The sequence below is a fragment of the Panthera uncia genome, chromosome B4 (genome assembly GCF_023721935.1).
Source record: "Panthera uncia isolate 11264 chromosome B4, Puncia_PCG_1.0, whole genome shotgun sequence".
Lineage (NCBI taxonomy): Eukaryota > Metazoa > Chordata > Mammalia > Carnivora > Felidae > Panthera > Panthera uncia.
This window is the reverse complement of record NC_064809.1, coordinates 88,119,846-88,136,875: the sequence shown is the minus strand read 5'-3', so window position 1 is coordinate 88,136,875 and position 17,030 is coordinate 88,119,846. Positions and strand designations below refer to the sequence as shown.

General features: G+C 36.7%; 1 protein-coding gene across 5 annotated transcripts in view; it reads right to left on the bottom strand.

Moving 5' to 3' along the window:
* Positions 1–17,030, bottom strand: part of MSRB3 (methionine sulfoxide reductase B3) — a 172,963-nt gene that overhangs the window by 135,826 nt on the left and 20,107 nt on the right. For 4 of the 5 annotated variants that reach the window (XM_049625917.1, XM_049625916.1, XM_049625919.1 and 1 more), the window contains exon 2: positions 6,592–6,718. The exons of the other annotated variant lie outside the window; for it this stretch is intronic. In XM_049625917.1, coding sequence (XP_049481874.1) covers positions 6,592–6,718 — 127 coding nt within the window. The remainder of the gene's footprint in view (positions 1–6,591; positions 6,719–17,030) is intronic. 5 annotated transcript variants of the gene reach the window in all.

Genomic DNA, 17,030 nt, shown 5'->3' with positions numbered 1-17,030 from the left:
CTGAATAAATCCTTCTATGATCTGATAGGTAACATTACTGTGAACATGTTTAGATGGACAAACATCTAATAACTTCACTTATAAGAGTCCCCCAAAGTCCATATTGTCTAGATAATCTAACCCTGTAGAATTATCATTTGTTTTCAGAACTCATATGTTTTATATTCTTTCCAGTCATTGTTAATTAGCTGACCAGTGAATTTCTCAAACTAAAATTTGTTCTTTTGTTTGTCCCCATTTTCATCTCTGTTGCTACTAGATGTTGCTACATATTTTGTAATTACTAATGTACATATGAAGAATTTATTCCATATTTACCAACAAATTAACAAAATCTACATTTAACAAACCATATGCCCAACACCTTATTCATACAGATGTATTGTTCTATAATTTAGCCTTGTGCGCAAATAACTTTTAAAACTCATGTGGGAATTGGATGTCATACAGCAAGTTTTCAACATTAACATTAAAACTTTATTATGTCATAGAGCTACTAAAACATTTTTTTAGAAAAAAAATAGCTGCATCAGAGCACTCATTAGTCAACATTTTAAATATAATTTTTCTTAGTTTCCAAAAATATTTTAATTCATGTAAAAAACTATTCATGCTTAACAATCAACATGTTAAACTAATAACATTTTCAAGATTATATAAAAATTTGAAACACAGCAAAACAAAATGTGAAATTTTCTTTCATTCTTGGGTGGTCTGCTGAAGAAAACTTAGTTGCATATAATACTATAAATTACTGTTAAATCACTATTTGGATTTAAGATAAGTTAATTTATGAAAACTTGTTTCAGTTTATAGAAAGTCCACACATGAAAGACAATTTCGATGAGATGTCCAAGCATAAGGGACTTGGATCCTAATGAAAATGGAAAAAGGTTTTGCACTCTACAAATATTGTTTGAACATTATATAAGCAGAAAAATTTGTGGTTTGTAAATCCACGTTCTTAACGTAATATTCTTGACATACTTTTGTTTAAGTTTTCACAATGCACCTATGTGCTAATGAGAGCAGTACACGTTCATGCTGTGAAAGAATGTAAACCTAGCGCCATCTACTGGAAAAGTAGGTACCATTCAATCAATTAATTGCGAATTCTTTTGTGAATTGTGTGAGTTGAAATTTGTATGTCTATTTTTTAAACACTATGTTCTCTAAAAAGAAATCTCCCTCAAAGCATTTTTAATGTAATCAAAGAAGTTAGGTAAGATGAACATGTAAGACAATGGTGAAAGTGAAGAATGGAGGGCATTCATCCAAATACATGGCCGAGAATTCCACTGGTGATATGAATAAAGAAATCAGGAATACTGTGTTCTAATCAGAGTTTTTTATGTTGGTCTCACGTGTATCTTTTAGAACACAGGTTCTGAACCTGTGGTCAAAGAGCCCTTCCCTTACAAGTTTCAGAATATCTAACAAAAACCTTTGAATTACATACAAAATTGTGTGTAGGTGCACATAAGTACTTTCTGGGAGAGAAGAGTCATAACTTTTATCAAAGAATCATGAAGATAGTTCATCTTTTCTTAACCATAGAAGGTTAAAAAATAAAACTGGAATAGAAGGCCAGCCTATGCAGTAGATGAACAGCACACTGATGATTTCAATTATTTTTTTTCAAGGTAAGTAAATATAATATTAGATGCCATTAATGAACTATTGCCAGCTCAAACTTGGACAGTAATTATTCTTACTTGTGGATGGTGCTTTGGTGCGTATCTGTTGTAGTTCCTCTTTACAAATGGAAATTTTAAAGCACAGCAAACACCATCAATTTGCTCCAGAGAAAAGTGATCAAAAGAGCCGGAATTCCTAATTCTCATAATAAGCATAGTATGTACTTATTCTCTTCCTCAAAATTTTATCTACCACCAAAACTCCAACTGTTTGAGAGAGAAAAAAATAAAAACAAGTCTGGATAATATATATTGAATCTGTGTTACCCCTTTTTTGCTCTCTGTTAAGCTACAATGTGTTTTATATCTCAGGTATCAACTGCATTGGATAAAATGCAATAAAGTGAGAAAAGAGAAAGGAAATTGTTTTCCATAATATATTCAAAAGCCAACCAAAGTATAAACTTTACTTTTAATCCTCCCATGCAAAAGAGGCTCAAATAAATTTGTATTCTCTGTTTTAGCTATCACTTCACCTACATGTAAACTTTCCAAATGTTTATTCATTCACTTCACAAATATTTATTAAGTGCCAGGCATTGTGCTAAGCTCTAGAGAGTTCTAGTTATACAGATATTCTATGACTTGCAAACACCATTTGCAAAATATCTCTAAGGCTTGTAATTTCTACATTAGAATATTATGATACGGTATCTTTACGAGCTGCCCAAGAGCCATGTGGCTCTTCAATCCATGGTGACTGTAAAATACACCAATGAAGTCAAGTAACGACCACATATTATGTGTATGATGCTAAAGAAAAGCATGATTTATCACCATAATTAGTACTATTTAGACAAATACTTTCACTTGGCTGGAAGCTACCATGCTATCTAGTCTAAGCTACGATTAGACTTAATTTTTATCAAGCACTGAAACTATGTATAAAACTGTGCTCCCTAATCCCTCCTCAGATAATGCTTCAGTCTTGATTTAGTGGTAAGGAATTCTAATGTTCAAATGTGGAAAAGATTTCTGTCCTCCCACCACAACGTGGCAGATTTTTCTATAAATTCCTAGCCATTAATTAGTTTCCAGATTTGATTAAGCCAAAGCCAAAAATAAAAACAAGTAACAGTTAATAAAATCACAGAATCTCAGAACTGAATAGATGATCTAATCTGAATTCTTCGTTTTAAAGATAAAGAGACTGAGATCTGAAGAGGTTTACAGTCATGTTCAAGGTCACACAAGTTAACGACAGGGCTGTGGTTAGAGTTTTCTGACTCCTATCCCAGTGCTCTTTTAATACAAAATGAAACTGTTATAGGAAATTAAGACAAAATTCTGAGAGAGAAAGAAATTACCTTTAATTACAAACATGAATGAACCATAACTCAGATGCACTTAATGAGCTCTAAATTAAAATTATGCTTTATTTAAAAATAAGAAGTAAAAGAAGTCAAAGCTGAAAAATGATAGATCACTCTTCTGGGATGTGGCCTTCCTACAGGTCAATCCAGTTATAATCAATTTTAAGAGCCTGTTCCAATTATTTTTTAGTTCTGGAATTATTTTGTATTGAATAATACCTGAAATTAGTAGGGTACTGGCTAAGGGAGCAGAAATCTTTTTGATTTACAGAGAATTTTGTTGTAATGGGTTTTGACCAGGGAACAGTAAATTAAAGCAAGACTCCAGACTTTCACCTTAATTTCCCATATCTCCAGTATTGGCCTCTTCCCTCCGTACTTACACAAAGTAATAAGGACCAGAATGCCCACTTCAACTTCTCTTTTCAAAATATAAATAGTTGGTTTTATTGCTATTGAACTTTATTTCTTCAACATTTCTATATTTCTAACAGTAGAATTCTGTTAGAGAAGTGGATGGTAACAATTTTACTAATATTCAAGTCATAAAATATGTAAATGCTGGAAGACTGACTTTCATTAACACTGTAAAAAGTAAGTGGTGCTTGAATGGCTAAGGAATTATGGAATACTATTCTAGCCAATTCATCTAGCGAATTAAAATGGATTTGCAGGGGCGCCTGGGTGGCTCAGTCGGTTAAGCGTCCGACTTCAGCTCAGGTCACGATCTCATGGTCCGTGAGTTCGAGCCCCGCGTCGGGCTCTGGGCTGATAGCCCGGAGCCTGGAGCCTGCTTCCGATTCTGTGTCTCCCTCTCTCTCTGCTCCTCCCCCGTTCATGCTCTGTCTCTCTCTGTCTCAAAAATAAATAAACATTAAAAAAAATAATAATAATAATAAAATGGATTTGCAGGCCAGAAAAGCAAGAGACTGAGCTTCCATCAGTCCTGGATAGGTAGAATAAAAGAAACATGTATACAGGACTTGAATCCTGGTTCAGCAGGATGAATTAAGTAAAATAAAGATATAAAAACAGGTTAAGATGGTTATTTCACAAACATTAAGTGCATTTGTGGTTCCTATTAAAGTGAAAATAGTTAAATGAAAGGTAGGACATATTTAAATGTTCTTAAAAGTCTATTATACTAGGAAAATTCATGATAGATCGATAGATAATAGATAAGATAGATAGATAGATAGATAGACAGACACAGAGACCTACAGTGAACTTAGTTAACATTTATATATTGTGCTTACTGAATTCCAGCCATTGTCCTATGCACTTTTCACATCCTCATCTACTTCATCCCCTACAGCAACCTAATACTATTATTAACTCTCATATTACAAATGAGGAAGGCCTGGTACACAGCCAGTTAAGTGGCACGGCCAGCCTTCAAACTCAGACTCCAGAATCTGTGTGTTTAAGCCCTGTGCAGTAATGGTTACCGCTCAAGAATTATCAGTTTTGTCGAATTTATTGTTGAATCATTTTGATACCAAAATTTAAAGACACTTATATCTCAATTAAACAATTCCATCATGAAATCCTTTAATTCCATGATTCTAATATCTCAAGGAATATATTATTAATTATTTATTAACTAATGAGGTGTTTCTGTAAATACTCAGCCTCCTCTGTGTATAGAAAACTCATGTTACAAGAACAATATTGGTGCTTTTCACACTTTGGGGTGTTACTCAGTGGGAAACCTGGTTATATATAAACTAAATAACTCTCATATATAATGCATAGTTAGGAAAAAGTTCCACATGCACAGGGACTGCTGTTCTCCCTCAAGCTCATATACAATTCAGCAGGTAAACCTTGTCCGTTCTACAACCTGAATCTCTCTCGAGTCCCTCCCCCCTTCTTTCCAAACCTGAGGCTCTCAGCACTTTCTGAGTCCCCTCCAGCCTCAAACTCAAATTCCCCCAGTGTTTTCTGTGGTGGTGTTTTGTGTGGTGATGCAGGGGCATGGCTGGCTCGGGGAGGAAAAAGTACTGACAGAGTGATTGGGGCCCTCAATGCATGAAGCTTCATTAGCCTCTCAAGTCACCACAAATAGACATAAAATCTATTTAACAACAACAACAAAAACAACAGCCGTTTACTACTCAAATACAGCTTCAAAACAAAGGCCTTAGCCACCCTTCAAATCAGGTTGCCATCCCAGCCTTCTCAGAAACATCTGGAACCAGCATGGACTTTCCATCATACTAAATCAATAATCCTTATAAAATGCAAACCGAGTCATGTTATTTCACCTTCTTCCCCTTCTCCAGGATTTAAATTCCTTAAAACATCACCTAAGACATTTCATGATCTGGCTACCTTCCTTCCTCGCCTCGCGCTTGCGCTCCCCCACCCGAGCTGGCCATATTAAATAACCTGCCTCTCACTGGACGTACCTTGCTCCTTCGGGCCTTCGTGTCTTGCCCACGCTAGTCCATACCGGACAGCTGTCCTTCCCACTCATTGGCCACCTGGCTAACTGCTGCTTATAGATTGAGATTTAGCTTAGAAACTATATCCTCCACGAAGCCCTCCTTTAAACTTCAGAGACCTTCCCTCCTTTCCAAATGTTTCACCCCCAACCAAAGAACGAGGACCACCCTTCTCTGAATTCCCCTAACGTCATTCAGCCCTATCACCACACAGTTCAACGGTCTTCACACAGCACCATTTCCACCCTGTGCTCATTAGAGAAATCAGCTTGATCTTCTGTATCATTATATCCTCACTGCCCCACACAATGCCCGGCACTCACAGTTAATATTCAGTGAATGTCTAATGAGCTGGAATTAAATTCTCTAGACAATATAGCAATAGAGATATGTATATTAATAGAAAATAGAAATAATGTTGATAATAATGTTCACACAAAATATCTGACCATTCTGACTTTCATAATAAAAGTAAAACATTAAGTTCATGCTATAGGCACATAAGGCAATTTTGGACTTTCATGCCTCACTTGTGTAACAAGCTGAAAATCACATTTTTTAAAAGTATAGTGAGTGGTTCTAAATTAAGAACCAGTTGACACACGCATGCTATGTATGTTCTGTTTATTTGGTCATTGTTAAGTACAACATCATTTCTTTTTGACTATAATAAATAAGTAACTGTATTATACTACGGTTGCTCATTTTCATTTTTCCGTTCCCAAAGTAATGACCACATGTGAAACGAAAACCATTTTCATTATCCTTTAGCAAGAGATGAATATCCTATTTGGGTGATTTGGGGCAGTTTCTTATGAAGACTGCCAGCCTCTCATGAACATTATGATTTTCAGATGTGTAGTGTGCATTAAAGAACAAGAAGATATCATGAAATATTAGTGACAATTATAGACTGAACAAGGAAACTGGACAATGTTTCCAAGGGTTATAAGGATTGTGGAAATGAGTGTTACTCCAAGTAGAGTGGTGATTTATAACCAATTTCCGTCTTCAAATTAGGGCCCAAGTGAAAGAAAACGGAATTTAGCAAAACGTTCTGGTGTATCATTTCCTGCAGCAGAAACACCCACCCAGACCAGTGCCCTCACTAGGTACAGGACAAGAATCAGCAACCTGAGGGAAGCCCACAGGCTCGCAGGGCTACTGGCTGGCTCTTTGTCACCAAATGCAGCAGGTTGAATGCAGACATCACTGTGATATCTTCACCAACAAAACGAGAGGCAAAGAACAGGGGCAAGAGCTGAGTAGGAGAAAAAAAGAAAACAAAAACAAATTAAAACATCACAAATGTTAATTAACCACATTCATTGCACAATTGACGGTTACGGTTTTATCTGGAACTGAACACATACACACAGTGGTAATAAATTTCAAATGCCTATTTTTCAAACGGTGAGCTTACTTGCAACCCAGGCTTATTTACATCTTATGAAAAAAATATACAAGATATAAAAGTGTAATCTGTGAACACACTTTGCAAGAGGTCAGAAAAGAGACCAAGTTTAAAACAGTTGAAAAGAATCAGCATTTACTGAGTCCATACCATGTGAGAGGAACCGTCTGGGGCCTAATACACACATTGTATCATTTAATTCTTACAATAAACCTAGGAGGTAGGTTTTATCCCCCAGTACATATGTGAGGAAATCGAGGCTCAAAGGTCCAAGGGCACATAGCAAATAACCAGTGGAAAAGGTATTAGAAAACCCTGTTTTATCTCACTGCAAAGCCACGCTCTTTCCTTTACACCATGTTGCCTCCTTCCAGCAATTATTTGTAAATCTCCCTCCCTGAAGAAGACTGTAAAATATTGCAAGATGAAGAGAATCCTTTTGTTACAGTTTCTTTCTTAATCTTTTTTTTTTTTTTTAAATAGAGAGCCAAACACCCTACAGACAACCAGGAGACTTCACTTTAGAATGTGTTAAGTTTGAACAAAGCATAGCAAATAGGAATTTCCATCGGACCTTATCATTTATAATTTCTAGGCCAATTCTGTGAGTAATATTCACAACCTAGCCTTAAAAAGGCTAAAACTATTTTATAAAGTTTTGGAAATGAATCTATGTGGAAGAATCTCAAAACTGTGTAAGTGTTAAACTTTAGAGAAAAGTTCAGCTGGTATTTTCCTTCAAGTTTTGTACGATCCTGCCACTGATAAACTTCAAACGAAGCCTGGAAAATACTAGATTAATACTAACTTCTAATATTTTATTTTAAGTTGGCATCACAAGTGACCTTAACCACTAAATGTCCAAAAATGGACATAAAATGAAAGTCTTATTCATTTCCTGGCCCTCATCCCCCCAGAATAAAAGTCTGTTCCTGGTCTCTTCTGACATCCTTGAAGAACAAACACATAATAAACAGTAATGTATTTTACCAAATCACTCTGGAGTATATCTGACAGAAATCTGCTTGTATTAACATACCTGAACTCTGACTTCTTCAAACTAAACTCGCTACAAACCTAAAACATTTTTGTGTTATGAACTGGAGACAAAAGGGAGGAAGAGGGAAGGTAAGTATCACAATGCACAGCCGAAAAGAACCATTAAACATAAATAAACATGTCATTTTCACGAGTGACTGCAGAACAGGGAAAAGAGCATTCCTTTGGAGCAGACTACCGACTAATAAAAGATCAAAGGTCTATACCTCACAACGCTATAAATAAAAACGTATTTTTTTTTCCATGTGACCTTCTCCGAGAGGAATAAAGTGTGCACGATGAATGTAATTACTTAGCGAAGCTGCTGCCTCATTGTGCTCCCACAGCTGACCATAAAACGTCTTCCTATCCTGTTTCATCAACTGCGGTACCAGGCGGCCTGCGCGCCTACCGATGGCCTCAGCCATCTGGCTTGTGTCAAAGCCAGCACACAGGAAGAAAGGGAGTGATGTCACTCTGCAGGTCAGGCAAAGAACAAAGATGCATTCTACAATTAAAAGCTGGGGGCCTCGAATACCGGGGGCCCTCCAGCGTGATATGACTGTGTGATTTAACGTCCAGACTGGTGCATTTCTTTCTACCCAAAGAGCCAGGGCTCCATCTAGTGGCAAATTAGTTTTGCCCAGTTTTCTTTAAAAGCAAACCCCTGAAGTGTTACATTCGCATCAAGAAAGTAGAACAACTAAAATGATCAACTTTTAGAGCAGTCTAGTATTTTTGCACTGAAGAATGCAAAAAGCATATTCATCACAATGCTCTCCGTTTTAAAATCCTATGAAGCACACATCTCATAGGTGAGGATTTGATAGAACCCTTATATTTTTAAAGCTCTAACCCTAATTATAGCAGAAAAACCAGCTAATTTTGCAAACTGCATGTAAAGTGACATTACTTACACACTACTCTGAAAATATGTAGCTAAGATGTAAGGTGAAAAACAGTTCTAAAGAACGGACAAGTGCATCCAGATGCCTTGGTGAAATCCAACTCAATCTTCTACATCAACAGAACACAAGAATCACAGTCAATATGGCTCTAATGTGATGCCAAGAGCAACTCTAGGACAGAAAAAGAACTATCTTCAGGCTGAACTGATTTATGTTTTAATTAATGTTTTCCACTTACATTTGCAGTAAATGGAATTAAATATTTTGACAAAGTGATCTAAAATACAGAACACATTTGCACAAAAGATGGGCTAGCACAGCGGATGCGTGAGCTATGGGGTCAGATGACCTGGGTTTGAACCTGACCCTGCTCCTAACTAGCTGTGTTATCTGGGACAAATTGCTCACCCCCTCGGTGCCTCAGTTTCAACTCTAAAATAAATGAACTGATAAAAAGCACTTGGAACAACTTCTGGCACAGAGTCTATGCTTGGCAAATGTTAGCTGTTATTATTATTGTTGTTTACATGCACAAATATTCACCGTATTTTAAAATTACATGAATTAGATATTTCTAACAGCCCACTTACACCCAATCCTATTTAGATATAGCAGGCCATTCTCCAAAGACAGAATCTTTTTTAGGCCAGAAAAACTTACCATTCTTTGATGCATTTCCACAGTAAATTATTACCCTAGCAAAAATGGTAGGATCAAGATATCCTAAGGCTAACCGTTGATGAAACCCTTGGCGTGTGGCAGGCACTGTTCTAAGCACTTCAATTTACTGGCTCTTTTAACCCTCGTGGCCTTAAGAGATACATATGATCATTTTCCCATTGTTAGATGTAGAGGCATAGAGAGGTTAAGTAATTTGGCTAAAATCCTACATCCACTAAGGACTAGGGCACTTAAGTAATTGGACTGAAATGATTTAATAGATTTGAACACAGGCCATCTAGTTCCAGGGCCAGTGCTCTTAACCACACAATACAAGTGACAATGAAAGCCTGAGGCTGTACCAACCCACTCCTAATACTTGATTCCATGTTTCCCTACTAGATAATGTGACTGACAATAAACATTCAATAAGGATTCAATTAATTCAAGAACATTATTTGAAGATTCTCTCCCTTGACACTGAGTGAAACAAGTAAGGACTTACGGAAGAAAAAAAGTCCAAGACGTTCTCAGATTTCTAGATTTGCTCTTTCTGTCCACCAGGTGCAACTTCCCTTTCTCTTTCACTTTCATTATTTTTTCTCCAAACCCCTTGGATACACCTTCAGGATATCTCCTAAAGATGTCTAGAATTGACTCCCCTTGAATCTACCAAAGCTTTAATATGTTGATAATATAGTACTTTTGAGGGCCAAGAAACTCAATAGCTACACCTCCCCACACGCCCGGAAAAAAAACAAGTTTCCCTTTGGCAGCTTTCTTCCCTTTACACTCCCTGAGCTGCCTGGGTGAGGGCCCTAGCCAGAAACAACCCTAGTCCAAAAAGAGGCAAAAGAAGCACATGCATCTGAGGAGTGACAATCTTTGGGGAAAGAATTGACATTAAACACCCTGAAGAAATTAGCACTGAGCAAAAATCTAATTCTCCAAGTTTCTTCTCAACTTCCTCACTTTGGTATTGCCTCTGATTCAAATAATTGCCTAGCAGAATAACATTTATAAGTAATCAACATGTTGTGTTTTTAATGCCAGACACACGCCCTATGCATCTTTCTAATTTCCCAGAATATCTAGCACATCATTTTGAAAATATCTGGTGTTTAAAAACACTGGTTGAACAACATCTAACGCACTATCACACCATGCATTAAGAATAGAATCCGATTACATGATAGTCCATAACTTTCTGATTAAAACTTTTTGTTGATTCCCCAATGCGTATTTCAGGGTTTCCCAAACCATGTTCTGAGAAACAGGAGATACCCTTCCAAACAAGTCTGTAGTCAAATAGTTGTGGAAATGCTATCCAATATAAAGAATCCAAGAGGTTTCACAGTAAATACCCGCTTAACTGTCTCAACTGGTGCTTCTCAAATCGTTTTGACCATACAAAACCCTTTCTTTCCTATCACCACCCCACAAAACACATTCTGGTAAATCTTCTGGGTGAAGTCCAAATTCGTAAACAAAGCATCTGAAGTTCCACATCTATCTGTCACCTAACTCTTGAGACTTTTCTTTTACCATACCTCTGCATCCCACCCTGCCCCATGCTCCTGCCACACCGGGATACTCATAATTTCCCCCAAGTAAGTTCACTGTTTCCTCCCACTTTTACCTTCACGTCCTTCTTCATTCCATATCCTTACTCTCCTCGTCACCATTCCTAACCTCTCCCATCTGGCCTCCACTGAGGGGCCAATACGCTATCACATCCCCTAAAACAATTTTCAGGGCACTAATTGCTTATGTCTCTGTCTCCCTCTTCTGGATTATAGAGTTCCTAAGCATAGTGATGGTATCTTTCTTATCTTGGTATCCTAGTATCTGGCACCCAATAGCCACTCATGTACTGAGTGACAGAATGACTCCATGAATGACTGACTCCATGGATCATCATTTCCCACCTTGCTATTTGTCTCTGCTGTCTCAACTGCTAACAGTGCTTAAAGGTGAGAATTTGAATTAAAACCAGTTGGTTCTTTCACAGGAATCAGCAGTTCCTACAAAGAGGTGAGAAGTTGAAAACACAATCTGACTTGAGAGCCAAAGATAATTCAAATGCCCTACTTTGGTCAAAAATTTTTACTTCTTCCCCATTTTTTTTTTCCCCCCAGAACTCTGCCATCCAAAAATTTGACTAAAATTAGTTTGTTGGTTTTTTGGTTTGGGTTTATTTTTATTTCCTTTTACTTTTTTCCTTGCAGTTGAACAATAAACTGCCAAAGAGAGATGGTATAAACGGAATCCAGAGAACTCACGAAGTTGATAATTAGCCCCAGAATAAATGAGCTGATTGTCCTAGTGGATTTAAAATGTCAAACCTAAAGGTCAAATCTCTTTCCAATAAATACCAAAAGAATGTCTACATCAGTGGTTTTCCACAGGCTGATAAAATATCCCCCGAAAACTGCTGGGGTCAACAAAGAGCAGACAAATTTGAATTTTGTCAAATAAAAATAAAATAAAAACAAAAGCCCAAACCCTAATCTCACCATACTATCAGAAAAGAAAGACTGTTAACACCAAGACTAGAAAAAGAAATATTCTGAATAGAATATAGTTAGTTTTGTGGGAAAATTTTTTCATTGTTGCTGCCTTTGTTTCATTATGAAAAGAAGAAACATCATGGGCCACCAGTTGAGAACCACTAATCTAAATGTCTACCATAAAGTTCTATAAAAATATTGTTGTTCTTATTAGCACAGTGCCTAGCACAGTTTATGTTCAGCTAATGTTTGTTGAATGAAGTGTTCAATTACGTCATTTACTTCCTGCAGTCAATAGGCCATTAGCTAGAACTGGACATCCCTTTTGTTAAGCAAAGATCTGTTTGCATTTGTTACAAGAAACAGCCAGAACCCTGGCTATTCAGAATCCTAAGTCAATCTTCCAAACCATTTAGAGATAACACTTTGAAGATAAGGAATTTTTTTAAATTTATTTAATTATTTATTACCATTATTTTTAAATCCAAGTTAGTTAACATATAGTGTAATAATGGTTTCAGGAGTAGGATTTAGTGATTGATCACTTACATATAATACCCAGTGCTCATCCCAACAAGTGCCCTTTTTTTTTTTAATGTTTGTTTATTCTCGACAGAGAGAGACAGAGAGAGAGACAGAGAGAGAGAGAGAGACAGAGAGAATGAGTGGGGGAGGGGCAGAGAGAGAGAGTGGAAGAGAGGATCTGAAGCAGGCTCTGTGCTGACTGGCAGAGAGCCCGATGCAGGGCTCAAATTTATGAACCGGGAGACCATGACCTGAGCTGAAGCTAGACGCTTAACTGACTGAGCCACCCAGGCACCCCCCAACAAGTGCCCTCCTTAGTACCCATCACCCATTTAATCCATCCCCTCACCCAACACCCCTCCAGCAACCTTCAGTTTGTTCTCTAAGAGTCTCTTATGGTTTGCCTCCCTGTTTTTATCTTATTTTTCCTTCCCTTCCCCTATGTTCATCTGTGAAACAAGTCAGTCAGAGAAAGACAAATATCATGACTTCACTCATATGTGGAATTTAAAAAACAAATATGATAAGGAATTTTAAAAAGTTACTCAGTTCATCTATATACATTCCTGGGGAAAACAATGTGCTAAGAGCTGATGAATACGCAAAGATGTAAGATATAGTCTGTGCTACCAAAAAATATACTAACCTAGATGGAAACATAAGACATGCACTAAATGCCTTCCTTAGTAGAGGTGGAAATAAAGTACTTGGAATTATAGAGAAAGGAATATTGCTTCTAACTTCGAAGGAGGGAGTGGCAGAGAACCAGGGGTGTTGAGAACCAAAGAAAAGCTACATAAAGAGCTTTTTTTTTTCCCCCTTAAATATCTCTGGGGTTAGTAATTTTTTAATTTTTGATATCAGGATCTCTTTACACTCCTAAAAACTATCAAGGACTCAGGATGTCTTTTGTTTATATGGTCATACCTATCAGTACTTAGCATATTGAAAATTAAAATGAGTAATTTCAAAAATATTTGCGTATTCAATTAAAAAAATAAATTTTCTAAATGACATTTTTAGTGAAAAATAACTGCATTATCCAAAACATGAGTTTTTTATTTTTGCAAATCTTTTCTATCTGGCTTAACAAAAAAAAAAAAACTGGATTTTCATGTGTCCTGTGTTCAATCTGTTGTGATATGTTGTTTTGGCTAAACTATGCATATATGAATATCTTGCCTCACTCAGGTAAGTTCTTGGGAAGGGAGGAATATTTTAATAACTTTTTCAGAGAATTATAGGTACTCTTCTTTGATATTATACCAAAACTCAACGAAATGATCATCTGAAACTATTATCAATAAACTTTTCACACAATTACATTAAACTCCATGGTCTATCTTGCATTTTGAATGGATCGTCTAACTTTGCATGATTTTGTAACATCATGCAATGTTCATTTGGGTTATGCAGATCTTTCCTAAGTTGACACATTTCATTATCAATATCAAAAATTATATTCATTAATATCACTGCTGATTTCATCAGAAAAGTCTTTAAACACCGAGAAGCTGTCAAACAAGCTCATGGTGGCAGGCACAAGTTTTCCAAACTTTTATTTTTTACCTTGAAAGCTCGAATTTATCATTACCAACAATGCTGTCGGCTGTTTTCCTTAAAGTGGCAGCAGCACTTCATTCACTAAGAAAATGCATGCCAAACCCAAGTCGAAATAAGCACAATTTGTCTGTTGGTCATTCTGTCAAGCAAAATGGTGTTCCAAACAATTGCACAAGTGCTCTGCCCGGAGACAACCATTGTTCTTTGGTGTGCAGAAACACTTTATAAAATGTATTTCCCATTACTTCACACAGAATATTACAAAGATATGTAATCAAGGTCAAGATTTAATAAAATTAATATAAATTTTACTACTTCATCAAGGACATTCTTATGTGAAAATGGCTTTTTCTTCGCACGGGTATGTTAATAAAGCATAAAATGATTACTAATAAAGTTTGTTGCCACAAAACCTTGATTCATACTAAGATACCAGCAGTGTTATCCGCTTTGGCTTTTCCAACATCAGTGCAAATGTCAGCACAATGAAAACAGGAAGTAATGTCTTGGTACTAGTAGGAAAATAGTTTTCACTTCATGAATCCCTTGAAAGGGTCTAAGAGACTCTAAGGGTCCTCAGCCCACACTTCAAGAACTGCTAGTCTGGCATATTGCTTGGCACACAGCCAGCACAACAAATCTTCAATAAATATTTGTGGAATAAATGAACAATGAACAGAGAAATACATGTATAATTTATCCCATGATGTTTAAGAAACAACAAGTGGTTAGAAAATAATATCAGTAGTCTATTTAGACTTCTCACTACTTCTAGAGGTAATTAGTACATTTTCTATTTCATATAGTCTGTGGACAAATGCAAAATGTTCAACTGTCTTATCAAAATGAAGAGGGTAGTCATGACAGGTTTCGGAAAGTAAGAATCCGAATGTTACAACCCAATTTTCTCAGCACCAATCTTTGAAATTCACAAAATCATGTGTGCTGGTAAAGGAGAAGAAAACAAATTCTGAATTAGTGTTATAGCTACAAAAGGGAAAATAACTTGTTGATAAAGTCACTCAACATTTCTGAACGTATATCATACACATGGTACTATTAATCCATGTAATGCCTACCAATAAAAACCTGCAAGTAGAATAAGCAAAGAATTAGACCTTTTGGAAAAGCTTGACAATAACAGAAATGTATCATTACATAGGTTTAGAACTAGGAAAAAATCTTAGAGAACACCTAACACATCAGTTTTTGAACATGAACTCACCACCTACCACGGGTAAAATATGAGTTATGAAGTGTTTCACAAGTAATTTGTTAAAAATTTACTTACTTAAAAGTTTAATGGGAGACAGAGCATGAGTGGGGGAAGGAGCAGTGAGAGAGGGAGACACAGAATCCAAAGCAGGCTCCAGGATCTGAGCTGCCAGCAGAGAGCCGGACACGGGGCTCAAACTCATGAACCATGAGATCATGACCGGAGTTGAAGTCAGAGGCTTAACCCGACTGAGCCACCCAGGCGCCTCAAAATTAACTTTAGATGTCAAAGTTTGAGAATAAGATTCTTAAGAAAACTAGGATGTATTTAGAGTTATCTCTTTAACAACGTCACCCTGGTTTTACTAGTTTTCTGACATGTTTTCTTGAGTGGGAGAGAGAAGAGTGGAGTTAGAACTCGAACCAGGAATGTGTGGCCTAGACCATCTGTTCCTCGAGTCTATAATCACAATCTGCCGTATGACTATGTGACTATGCTGCTCACAAAGTATCAGCCATCATGTGTATCTCAGTGGGAAAAAAAAAAAATGGGAGAAACAATGAACTGATCCAAATCTCTTATTCTGTAAACAGCAAAACAGACATAAAGAGACTTATCAAAGGTCAGACGGCCAGCTGGAGACAACGTTAAGCTAAAATCCCTCTTGTCTACATTCTGCAGCATCTACATTTTATTATTCAGTTCACATAAAAAGTAAGAAAGGGACATAAAGAAGTGTACCTAATATTGGCAATGCAAAGGTTACACTGTGTCCATTAGGGTACATCAATGGTATAATTAAAACAGAAATATGGACAAAAGCCCATCTTCTGATGTCAATTATAACTTTACTGAATGCTATTTTTTTCAGGATTCCTGTTTTGAAAAGCATCTGGTCAAATACAGGGATTTATTCATTCTCACAGTAACATTTTATGACTTCTATCTCCAATATAAAACATAAATCTTTTTATTCTAAAATGTACACTGATTTCATAGTTCATAGCATCTACATTATATATGTTTCATCTAAAAAGTATTTCTTCATATTTAAAAAGTGCCAATGAGAAAGCAAAACCCGCATCAATCATTTTTGATTACTACCAAAAATGCCTTCAGAATTTTTCAGTGTGGTATGACTGTTTCATTTTGTTGTGTTTACATAGTACAGTTTCCTTTTGCTTTTCTGGTACTAGAGTTCAAATTCAAACTTTCTCACTGATGAGTTAGGTTTCATTTGGCAAGTTTCGTTCTGAGCTTTGAGAATCTTATCTGTAAACACGGAATTTATAAAAGCTTCCTTGCAAGACTGCTACTAGAGGAGCACCTGGCACAGAGACACTTCTCAATTAAGACTACCATTCCTTCCTTAAGTAACATTCTCTATTGATTATTCGTTAATATCACCCCCCCCCATGGAATTTGCAGAACTGAATGTCAATGCCTCTTCGTGACATCTTATATAGTCGATTTTCCTTACTGAAACATTCTTCACTTGTTCTTTCTTTTTTTAACCTTTCTAAGTTTATTAATTTTGAGAGAGAATGTGAGGGCAGGAGCAGACAGAGAGAGAGAGAGAGAGAGAGAGAGAGATTCTCAGGCAGGCTCTGCACTGTCAGGGCAGAGCCCAATGCAGGGCTCAAACTCACCAACCATGAGATCATGGCCTGAGCTGAAGTCAGATGCTTAACCCAGGCGACCCTTTGCTTGACTTTTCTATGACACTACACAGTATCATT